This window comes from Centruroides vittatus, unplaced genomic scaffold, assembly GCF_030686945.1.
Source record: "Centruroides vittatus isolate TY-2023 unplaced genomic scaffold, ASM3068694v2 contig_963, whole genome shotgun sequence".
NCBI lineage: Eukaryota > Metazoa > Arthropoda > Arachnida > Scorpiones > Buthidae > Centruroides > Centruroides vittatus.
In genome coordinates this window covers 362,738-375,476 of record NW_027122639.1, presented here as the reverse complement: position 1 = coordinate 375,476, position 12,739 = coordinate 362,738, and the positions used below count along the sequence as shown (strand labels likewise).

The 12,739-nt window shown below is 32.2% G+C and overlaps 1 protein-coding gene across 2 annotated transcripts in view; it reads left to right on the top strand.

The window, feature by feature from the left end:
* Window positions 1–12,739, top strand: part of nst (phosphoglucomutase 3-like protein nst) — a 39,005-nt gene that overhangs the window by 15,311 nt on the left and 10,955 nt on the right. For both annotated transcript variants that reach the window (XM_067282652.1, XM_067282651.1), the window contains 4 exons: window positions 5,487–5,639; window positions 5,765–5,807; window positions 9,140–9,264; window positions 11,839–11,955. In XM_067282652.1, the coding sequence (XP_067138753.1) occupies window positions 5,487–5,639; window positions 5,765–5,807; window positions 9,140–9,264; window positions 11,839–11,955 (438 nt within the window). The remainder of the gene's footprint in view (window positions 1–5,486; window positions 5,640–5,764; window positions 5,808–9,139; window positions 9,265–11,838; window positions 11,956–12,739) is intronic.

Sequence of the window (12,739 nt, the reverse complement as noted above, 5' to 3'; positions counted from 1 at the left end):
AAGAGGCCAAGTTATCTGGCAAAATGCATTTAGGGAATATATCAAAGTAATAAAAGTGTTTCTCTCTGCAAAGCTGGTTTGTTTTACTTTTTTAATTTTAATTTTATTTCATTGTTAACATAATGTTTTAGAATTGAAAATTTATTTATTCTCTGTAAGTCAGAAAGGAATGAAAATTTGAATTTTCGTGTTTGTCTATGTTAGGCTCAAAGACCGAAATCACTCATTGAGCAAAAAAAAGACCACAATGCGTTGTGGTCATTTCAAAATGGCCATGACGCAAATTTTGCTTCATGGCTGTTTTGTAAAAACAACCACAAAGCAAAATTCATGTTGTGGCATTTATAAAATGACCACAATGCATTGTGGCTAACTCATAATGACCACAAAGCGAAATTCGTGTCATGGCTTTCATGATATTTGACCACGACACATTGTGGTGTTTAAGAAAAGCCATAACGTGTTCTGAATGTTAGATACTGCAACCATGATAGAAGATCATATGACACACAGTGGTTTGTAACTTTAAAATATATATTTTAGCCTCAAAACATTTTTATTACAATTTTTAATACTGAACAACATTAGTTCTGCAAGTTTTTTTTAGAAATTTAATTTTCATACTTAAAAGCAATCAAAGAAATAAAGTGTATGGAGAAAAATACACATTTGTTTCTTTTGTTTTTCTAAAAAGTGTTAAAGGTCTAACTACATATACTTGTAGGTGCTTGATATACTACACACGATGAAATAAAAATTAGTTGCTAAAGTTAAAAATCACTGTGCGATGGATTTATTATGGTTAAAAGCCACCACACATTCTGGATGTTAACTAATAACGAGGTTATGATAAGAAAATAAAACTTACTTTTTCATTATGATTTATTTATCTTCAATCATCTTATATAAGCAGGTAACAAAATTATTCACCACATACAGAAATGTAACTTGGTTACTTTTCAACAACATGTAATCATTTGTGAAAATCTGTTGTGGTGCTCAAGATGTCAACATTTTCAAACAACTAATTTACTAAAAATAATTACTTTGTCAGGAACTTTTATTAAATCAGTTTTTTTTTATGAGAATCAAGAATGTTGTAGAGTTATTTATTTTTACAAGAATGATTAGTGATATTTCAAGTTGCATTTTATGTTCTTTGAGTGACATTTGCATTTTTTATTAATACAGTATCTTTTACAGTAACACATTATAATCTGTTGCTTGCTTCCAGATGTTAATGTGGATGCTGAGCAAAGTGTCAATGAAGTTGAGGATACGTCCTGAATGTTAATAAAGTTACTCTCAGAAATTGTAAATTCATTACGAGCGTAAAGTTGATCAAGAAGACCTTCCTTGTTTCCTAACTGATAGAGACCCAATGGATTAATGCTCATAACAACAGCTAAAACATTTCTGGGACTGCGTGTCCTCTATCAACATCAGGCATCCTAACTAAAACATTCGAATCAATTTCAACTGGAGAAAATGATCCTAAATTGAGAAAACTCTTCGAGCTCGAGCTCATGCTTGAATAAAAAAAAAATAAGATGAATGATTCTGTGACGCAGATCCCTGTACTATTATTGTGAAATAATAATCAGAATAATTCTTAATTCATTGTTTTTACAAATTTTAATAACTAAAATGTCTTAGGATTTTTAGAGGTATTAATTTACATCTGATATGGAGAGTGCCAATGGCTCGATACATGGAGGTTGAGAAAAGCGAAATCCTACTCAGGTGTAACATACAGTAATACCTCAGTTATCATCAGTTTCGGATTTTGCCGATTGTTTTCGGACAGATTATTGACAAAAATCAAGGTATCACTGTACAGTGTACACCCATGTACCTATCATCAATCTGCATTATTTCTTTAGCTTCTGTTGTCCTATCCTAAAACCCTCCAGTTATAGGGAAAATCAGAATGGTTTTAGGCTAAAACTTTTTCCAGCAAAACTTGTGGTGGGATGAGTAATAGCATCAGAACACAGGATAGTTTTACCCTAGATTTACTTTAAATACAGGACTACCCGAAACATTACTCTGAGAGGTTGAAATTACTCTACAAAGGAGTAATTACTCTAGAAATGGCAGCACTGGTCAAGAATGAACACAATACAAACTCCAAGTGTTTGCAATGCATCCGTTGACAAGTTACAACCTATCCTTCAAATCATGGTTGCATCAGCTAACATTCAGAACGCATTATGGCTTTTCTTAAACACCACAATGCATTGTGGTTAAATATGAAAGCCATGACACGAATTTTGCTTTGTGGTCGTTTTGAGTTAGCCACAATGCATTGTGGCCATTTTACAAATGCCATGACATGAATTTCGCTTTGTGGTTGTTTTTACAAATGGCCACGACGTGAATCACTCATTGAGCCTAACATCTACAATACAATTATGTAAAAAAAAAAAAAATAAATTATTGTACTTTTTTTGAAAATTTTCATATCTTTTGATTCTTTGTGGTTTAATTAATGATGATTAATTAACTTACATAGTTAAAGATATAATTATTTTATTTACTGTTATAAAAAATTATAAAAAGACTAATAAAATCTTTGTTCAAATTATTTTATGTTTTTTTAACCCATTTTACTGGAAAATCGATATACTATATATCTTCAGATGTTTTTTTTATGTAGATTCTGTTAGACTGGATATTGCTTTTCGGAGATTAGGAAAACTGGTTAGACTCATGTAACTGGTTACATGACAAAGGAACAAAGATTACACAAAAGATAACTCTGACTTAATTCACATAAGGTCAGTGCTGAAAAAGGGAAGAGTAAAACAAAGTTACCATCACCATCGGTTCACTGAGGAGTCAGCAGTGCTACCAACCTTTTATTACATAACAGGAAAAATATTTACAGACATTACCACAACACAATGCTTTGTACATATTGATGTCATATAATATTTAACAATAACTTCATTTGTTGATTTCAACACTCTATTGTATATGAAAGGAATTTAGTGCTGAAAAAGATATAACATACTTTTTTAAAGCTTATATATTATTAAAATATCCAAATATAATACAGAATAGCACAATTCCATTAAAAAAGGATTTCAATTCCATTTTTATCAGATATAACAGGAATTACAAATAATTTGTATGACCAGAGGCACTAAAAACTATCACATAGATGAGCATAATGATGTAATGAAAGCAAATTAATCCTTTACAAAGTTAAATTAATCGAAAATAAAATAATACTATCTTTTCCAAAAAAATAGAATATATACTTTTGCATTTCAATACATTAGAATAAGAATGCAAATTCAGATGTTTTAGTCTTAATAGTCCTGAGAATTTGTACAGAATATTTTTAATGCTTTGTATGTTAGTACATAAGCAGAAAAGTATATGATGGATATGTTGCAAGACCAAAATGGATCAGAAGCAGGACATTTCAGTGAAGACTAGAAAATCTGTTAGACATATAGTTACTGAAGGTTGAAAGCAGGTTGATAGTGTCAAAATCCTCAATATGTCACAATCATCAGTGCCAAAGCTTATGTAAACAACAGAGGGAAGTAATCAAAAAAATTCTGGCTACAAGAAAAAGAGTACAAAAAAGGTCAATTGTGCATTGGCTAATATTGCAATTCAAAACAGTTCAAGTCAATTTCAGAGCTATGCAAATGTGAGAATCCAACTTTTAACAAAAATTGGTCATCGATGTTGTCATACTTATTCAATAATTGATGTCATCTACTACCTGAGAGAACCTCCACTTACACTTTCTCGACAGCAAAAACAATGCATTCCCATGACCTGCTGATCTCTTGGCTAGGTGATATTGTTCTAATAGTATAATTAACAATCAAAGAGTCAGTTGCCGTTTTCGTTTTCCCCGAGACAAGAAATTGCCACCCTAAGGATAATTGTCATCAGTTTCTTGACCGATACTCTGTGTCTCTGAAATGGATTATACTATCAACTCAGACCTGAACTGCCTTTGAATTGGAATAACTTTGTTGTCAAAACCCCAAATTCGAGATTCCATCAACACCAAATCTACTCCCGGAAAGGGACATTTACCTTGCTGACTAGAACTGTCCAGAACTGTTCTCATCTTCTCCTGCATCAAGACTACAACCAGATCCTTCAACTACAGGTATTTATCACCATGTGAATCTCATGTAAACTCTCTCTGTCGCGACCCTTTTGTCTATAGGCCTCTTAAAGCTAATATCTAATGAAATGTAAATTTTATCATGTTTTTGTTGAAATTAAATCATTATTAGTTGTTAAACTGGTGTCCGAGTGATTCTTCCGGTATGTTGTCTCTCAACCCATCTCCATTCCGGATCTGATTACCTGTGCACGCGGCAGCTTGCGTGACTGGATCAACACGCTATCTTGGCTTCCATGTCAATCAGGACCTGGTGGTGTCAGTCCTGATGAGGTACTAAAGAGGTACCGACCCTCAGGTCACACAAACTATGGAACAAAGCACAAGATAATGTATCCACTAGTACCACAATGTAGAATAGAACTGGGATTCTGATCCTATATTCTGGCATTAAACCACAACTCAATTCTGCACAGCAAAAAGATGACTGCAATGAACAAAAGAACACTCGACATTTGAACAGTGGTCCAATATTCTGTTTTTGGATGAAATAAAGTTCTCTATCTCCTTTACTGACAGGGTGCATGGGTGCATGAGTGCTGAAGAGGTAGAGGGATTATGCATTGTCAATGCCAGCATGAATTGTCAAATTTACCAAGAAATCCTCAAAACACTCTTGATCAAAAAACTTTTTTGGAAGTGTCAAATTCATTTTTTAATATGATTTCACCAGTCATTGCTTGGCTTAATGACAAAAAAAATCCATGTTTTACTCTGGCCTGCAAATTCTCCAGACAAATGGATCAGATTGACTATAATGGATGAAATAAAGGCATCAGAATCCCCAATTTCCAGAATGAATGAATGAATAAACTGAAATCCCAGACTTTTAAGGAGTTCAAAGACAATGTACTGTACATCTTACTTGTAGCCTTGTGACTCCTGACAACTGTCATCACCTTGTAGAATTCATGCTCTGAAGACTATGTGCTATAATTAAAACCAAAGAGGATCCTACCAAAGAATGACCATATTCAAATTAGTATGGTTGAAATAAAACAGTTTTTGCCTGATTTGTTTGCATTCTTACTTTAATATTTTTAAGTGCAAAAATGCATATTCTATTCTTTTGAAATGGATGGTATTATTTTATTTATGATTAATTTAATTTTTCATTAGGACTAATTTGCATTTCATCATTATATTATTATGCTGCTCCTATACATGGTGGCTTTTAGTGTCTGTAGTCATATTTATAGGACATGATTATTTAGCTCCCATATTTCTGCAGGAAATGCTTGACAGCATATAATTTTTTTTAATAATCTAATTTTTTACAACTATTTGTAATAGATAAAATTTTTATTAAAAAAGTATTTATTTACAGGTTGATAGCAAGAAAAAATATTTACCAACTGTAAAATTAGATGGAGCAAATGGAATTGGTTCTATAAAAATAAAATTATTACAAAAATATCTAGAAAATTTTCTTGATATCAAGCTTTATAATGATGGAAGTAAAGGAAAACTCAATTATAAGGTAAGATAAAGCAATATGTGATTTTTTTTTGTTAGAAACTTTATATTTAAATTCAATTATAAATAAAATACTAAAAAAATATTAAATGATTATTTTAATTTTTTGCTGCCTTTTATCTTTGATAGTGTGGGGCTGATTTCGTTAAAGTTCAGCAAAAATTGCCGGAAGGTAATATGAATATCATTACACAGTATTTTATTATATTAAAGTATGAAGAATAAATGAAAATCAACAACTTTAGTGCCTTTGACCGGTGTGCTTCTCTCTTCTTTCTCTGTAAAACGCAAACGTTTTCGAACCTCGTTGGTTCTTCGTCAGGCGTAACGGAATTCTGTTTGACAAAATTTTAGAAAAAATTTGCATTCTGGAACGCTGTCGCGTGTAGCCGATGTCGTCATATTAGACTTGCGCGATGTGAGTATAGCGCTACGTCAGGGATCTGTTGAGAAAGGCTTCCCAAGCCGATGATAAGATGATCTCCTTTTTAAAATTGATGCAGTGCGTGTTACTGCGGGTGTTGAGTAAGATGTATATAGCTTCAAGCCATTTGAGGTGATCTTGTCGAAACGTGGGGTGAATGATTGCGGCACGGGTGAAAAGAGGCTCTATTTCTTGATCGGATGAATAGACTGCTAGGGCGGTGTTTTGTCTATGGTGTAATATGTCCGCTTTGTGCTCTTTGATCCTCGTCTGTATGTTGCGTTTGGTGGATCCGATGTAGATGGCTTCGCTGTTATCTCTGTGGTCGGCGATGGGTATAGAGTATATTCCCGGAAGTCTGTTTTTATCTGGAGCGTCTTTTCCGTTCCTAAGCCACTCGAAAATCGTTGGGCATCTCCTGAAAGCTAAGCGGATATCCTTTTTCTTCTCTATTTGGTAGTATATGGTCTTCAGTGCCGGATTGTAGGTGATCGGTATAAATTTAGGTGGGGAACCATTGGAAGGAAGGGTGTGGGTGGAAAGAAGCCGTAGTGCCTCAAAGTTGTTTTTGCGTGCAATGTTGTGATATCCGTGTTGTTTAGCTATATTCTTGATGTGCCGCATTTCCGAGTTGAAGGCAGCTTGTGAGGAGGAATGCGTGAGTGCCCTTTTGAGTAGCGCCTTAAAGGCTGCCATCTTGTACTGCGGAGGATCACAGGAGAATGCGGGTATATATAGAGGTTCGGTAGATGGTTTGTGATAGACTTGCGTATTGATGGAAGATTCTTCTACAGTGATGTAAATGTCCAAGAAGTGTGCTTGGGTATGGTGGGCTTGATCCAGTTCTAGTGTTAATCCATATGGGTTGTCGTTGAAGGTGTCCACTAAGGCTCTGATATTTGGGATGTCCTTCCATAATATAAGGATATCATCAATATACCGTTGGTAAAGGAGGATATGTGAGCGTTGAGAAGAAATGACTTCTGATTCCAGTTTTCTGACCACAAGCTCACAGAGGTCTCCTGCGACTGGGCTACCCATAGGTACACCCCGTTGTTGTTGGTACGTAATGCCGTTGAATTTAAAGAACGAGTTAAAGCAGATCAGGTGTGCCATTTCGAGGATGTCAGGTTGTAACGTGCTGTCTTGAGTGATGTTCATAAGTGTATCCCTTATTGCGCAAAATACCGGTGGGAGTTTGATAGAAGGATATAAAGATTTAAAGTCTAGTACGGTTATAAATTTCGGAGGTGTTGGTAACCGTTTGAGTGTATTGGCAAGATCTGCCGGGTTGGTAACGGTGTGCGGATACCCTTGCAGGTGAGGAATAAGTAACTTGTGAGTGGCTTTTTCTAATAGGAACGTGGGTGCTCTGGCCTTGTCCACCACCGGTCTGAGTTCTTTTCCGGGTTTATGAGTTTTCGCGAAGGCAAACATTCTGGGTGTATCCGGTGCAGGTGTAACGATGTTGTGGAAGCCGATCCGTTTCGCTAGTTTCGAGGTGGCGAAGCGTTTCATCCTGGCTTGGAGGTTACTGATGGCACTGGGGTCGGCGGTGTTACTTTGGGTGGCTTGTATGTGATTCTGTAACATGGAGTTGTAGGTGTCCCTTTTCAAGAGGACTAAGGAGTTGCCTTTGTCAGCTCTGATGAGGGTGATATTATTTTTGCGCATCCAGGAACGAGTCCGTTCGACCTTGTTTCTTATTTGTGTTTGTTCCCTCGATGTCTTATGGTTTTTGAGAGTATGGGTAATTTTCCACCTGTAGAATTCTTTCTCAACGGCCGGGGAACCCGCTAGAAGAGCTTCGATTTCCGGGATGTTGTCGATTTTATCGATGATGGGATGCGGAGCATATTTGGGGCCTAATTGCAGTACTTTGGTGACGTATGAAGGAGGTTTGATGTTGTCCCACGTGATGAAGGGGAACGATGGCGTGGTTGCCTGGTGTGGTAATTGAATTTTTCTAATCCACCGTAATTTATTAAGGTATTTCTTCTTGTAGGAAGTGGATAGCTTTGCCTGTATTTCAATGAGTCTGGCATTTTCTTTTTTTAAAGAATCCTTGCTGCGGTCGTATAGAGCGTCTTCTACACGTATTAATTGTGCCAATGCACAAAAGATGAGTTTTCTGGTTGTTCTAATGGCTCTGTTTAAGCACATACTCTGGACTTTCTGAAGTAAGGGTTCGTTTCCGGGTGGTAACTTGATTTTGAATATCGACATCGGAAGCAAATTATTTCTTTTACAATGGGATAGGAATTCCAATCTGGCTCTGGCCCTAGTTAGGGTGATGAGCGTACGTTGGTAGTTGCTAGCCGGCATCGCTAATTAGACAAAATATATAAAGGAACAACACCGGAGTGAAAATAAATGAAAATCAACAACTTTAGTGCCTTTGACCGGTGTGCTTCTCTCTTCTTTCTCTGTAAAACGCAAACACACCGGTCAAAGGCACTAAAGTTGTTGATTTTCATTTATTTTCACTCCGGTGTTGTTCCTTTATATATAGTATGAAGAATATAAGAAAAAATAAGATATGTACAAATCTTTTGTAGTTTATGAAAAGTTAAGTGATCATTGTATAGAAGAAAATTTGCATTTTATCCTCTTCGAGAAGATACGTTGAATACATTTCTAATGAATTAAATTTGGGAATTTATTTCTTTGTATGCAATATTGTATGCAAATCATATATCAATAAATTTTGTATAAATTTTTGGCACTAGAAATGTTTTTCTGTATAGTAACAATTCTCTTAATAACTTTCTTGTGGCATTATTTTGCGAATGATAAAATTTTGAAATAATTATCGATATAATTATTAATCAACAACACTCAATAGCTTTATTATCAAATTACTCTTCATAAAATGTAATTGTGTTTAAATAGAAATATTTCACAAAAAGTCATGACGATAAAAATATTTTAAAATTTATTATTTCATTTCATTTAATTCAATGTTAATATTATATCATGGCAATATTCAATTTTGTTGTATATCTTATTAAAAAATTTATGTATTCTTGAATATAAATACTTTATGAAAATGTTACATTATTATTTTTGTCAATAATTAGGTCTTTCATTAGAAGTTGGAGATAAAGGACTTTCTTATGATGGAGATGCAGATAGAATAGTATATTATTATTTGGATTCCAAAAATACATTTCATTTGTTGGATGGAGATAAAATTGCAGTGTTGGTATGTTAAATTGAATTTGAATTTGTAAGAAAAAGTTATTTTAGATGAATAAATATCATATTTACTGTTTTAAAAGTTAAAAAAAAAACTATATAAATTAAAAAATCAAGCTTTAATTGGTTTTTATTATATAATCCATTTTCTTTACATAATAAATGAATGTATGCATCTAGAAATAGTCAAATATAAACAAATATTTGCCACATTTGTGGAATAAATCTATATATATAATCGAGACGAGTTGGTGATGATGATGATAATAATAATAATAATAATAATAATAATAATCATCATCATCATCAGCACAGAGCCCAAACGGTTAGGAGTTGAAAGTTGAAATTTGGTACACAGTTAGGGTACGTCACGAGAATGCACACTAAGAAGGGATTTTTCAAAATTCTTCTCCACAGGGGTAGAGGGACAGGATTAAAGCTTCTATATACATTATCGAGACGTGCCTAAACGGTTAAGAGTTGAAAGTTGAAATTTGGTACATAGTTACGGTACATCACAAAAATGCACACTAAGAAGGTATTTTTCAAAATTCCTCCCCACGGGGAGAGGGACAGGATTAAGGCTTAACACTTCCATCAACAATGGAAGTGTTAAGTAACAATGGAGAACAAGAGAAAGCGACGTGCAAGATTTACGGGCACTGGAGGAAAAAAAAGAAAAAGAGTAATATGTTAGAACATATTCGATTTTCAAATTTAAACAGATTAATTCGGTTTTTCTCGACTTTTTTTCTTTAGAACATTCGATGAAAATCAAACGATATAATCAGAACACGTCGTGAAAATCGAACAATATTAGAACATTCGATTTTCAAATTCGACCTTTCTTTAGAAATATTTAGTTTGTTGATGAAATTACTCTTTTTCTTCTGTGACTATAACGTAATAATTTTAATCTTCGCTATCGTTACTTTTGCCTGAGCAACGCAGGGCCTATCTGCTTGTTTAAATATAATTTGATTAGTAAATTTATTAATGATTAGAGATCAATATATCATTATTTCACAGTAATTTTAATAATTAGGTAAATTAATAATGTAGATATCTTGAAAAAGATTTAAATTTCAATTTGCAGCTGTTACTTCATTTGTATACACATTGCTAATTATTTCATCCAAACACTTTTTCAGACATATATTAATTCAGATTTAACTATATTACTATATACTTATCTATTTTAGGTTATATTATAATACAATACTAATGTATCTTTGGTGTGATCATGTTTATTTTATTATAAAATAATTTTTGAAATAATATTTAAGAACATAAATGTATATAATATAAAAAAAATAATAACAATATGTTTTTATATATTAAAAACATATAAAAGATTAATTTCAAATGTTTTATAGTCAGCAAAATGGCTACAAAGTAAGATCTAAGTTTAAATCCTTATCCAGAATTCTAAAATTTATAACAGGTGGGATAAATGAAGTTTATTCACTATCCTGCACAGATGTTAGCTTATGCCATTACAAATCAGGTCTATAATTTACAGAGTATTCCACATAAAGAGATAATTTATATTTTATGATATATATATCATGTATATATTTATAATTTAGATGATTTATTATATGAGAATATGAATAATTTTATGTATTTTATTGGCAGAATAAATTTCTTTCTTTTTTCAGCAAATTATATAATGATCCATAATATTTCTTTAAGTTTTTACATATATATATTACAATAGCAAAATGTTTTATTCAAATGCATCATTTTATCATATCAAATTACTTTTAAGAATAAATTTTAAGTTGAAATAAAAATACAAATTGTATGTAAAAAATTTTACAAGAACAAAAGGATTACCAAAGTAAATATCAAAAATAATGTAGAATTTTATATTTGACTTCTGTATATCTCAAATTTTTTATCATATTTAATTTTATCATATCGACCCATAATATTTCAAATCAAAATATAATTTTTTAAAATTACTATATATTTATTAGTATATTTGAGAAATATGTGATTATATTTATTAAATGAAAAACATGTATATAAAACTTATAAAATTTAAGAAAATTCTTAAAGTAGACAATACATAAAAGTGTCTTCTAACACTGTCCTTTTGCATGCACATGAGGAAATTAACAGTTTTAAGATGGAGTCAACTTTTATTTGACCTACAATTTCCTAGAGGCTACTTTGTTCACCTCAATGTGCAAAACTTTTAAAATCTTCTTTTTGGTGACAGCACAATTAAAATATAATAAATACATTTGATAAATTTATTTTGTATACTAGTACTTTCTATATATTAACCTGTTAATATATAGAAAGTACTAGTATACAAAATAAATTTTAAATTCAGTTAAAAAAAGGACACAAAGACATTTGATAAAAATTGATAGGACAAATAAGTTTAAACTTTGTCTTTAACAAGTGTAAGGACAATGTCAGAAGACACTTTTATGTATTGTCTATTTTAATTTTCTTAAATTTTGTAAGTTTAAACTTATCTATCTTGGAAATTTTTATCAAATGTATATAAAAATTACATAAATGTTGTTTGCTTATAAAATAATTATTTATTTGTAAATTATTATAGGTTGCAACTTATTTGAAACATCTTCTGAATGCTACTGGATTAACAAATGTTAAACTCTGTATTGTTCAAACAGCTTATGCTAATGGAAATTCAACAAATTACATTTCCAACACATTGGTAAATAATAAAAATTGCTTTTATAAATAAAGCAACTGTATTGATAATAGAGGTGGGAAATTCATTTCTGCTTCTGAAACTGGAACTGTTGGAACTGATCCAAGTGAGGAACCATTCCATCGGAACTGGATGGTTTTATTGGACTAAACAGTCCTACGTCAGTTTTATATATGTAATAGAATGTTTATTTCTCTCTGTTCTAACTTTTTGATCAATCTTCTCCAATTTATTCTTGTGTAACTCTTGAGGAAAATATAGACTACTATGAAACCTGGACATCTTACCCTTGATTTCATTCCACCCTTATTAACTCCTAAACTCTTTGTCCAATCTGTACCAAATTTCTCATACTTATTCTCTGGGACTTCAAGGAGAATATAGACTATCATGAAATCTGTACACTCCACTCTTCTCTTGATTTGATCTCCTTGACACTTTGTAATATGGTTTTCATTTTAATGTTTAGCCTTCTTATTTTTTAGCCAAGCAATGCCATATATATCTGTTAGTTACTAATAAAACAAATAATTACAAACTCTAATGAAAATATAATTTTTTAAAATATCTTTGATTTAAAATACTCCTTAATTTGATTATTTTGAAAAACTTGTGGAACATTTAGTTTCAATAAAAAACCAGATAAAGAGTTCATTTTTTCCTGAAAAGTTATAATCATAAAAGTACAAAACAAGGAACATATTTGTAGTTCTGACTAGAACTTTCTTGACACTTAGTGTGGAACTGTTCTTGGTGGTTCCGAGTTTGGAACGGTTCTGACCCATAA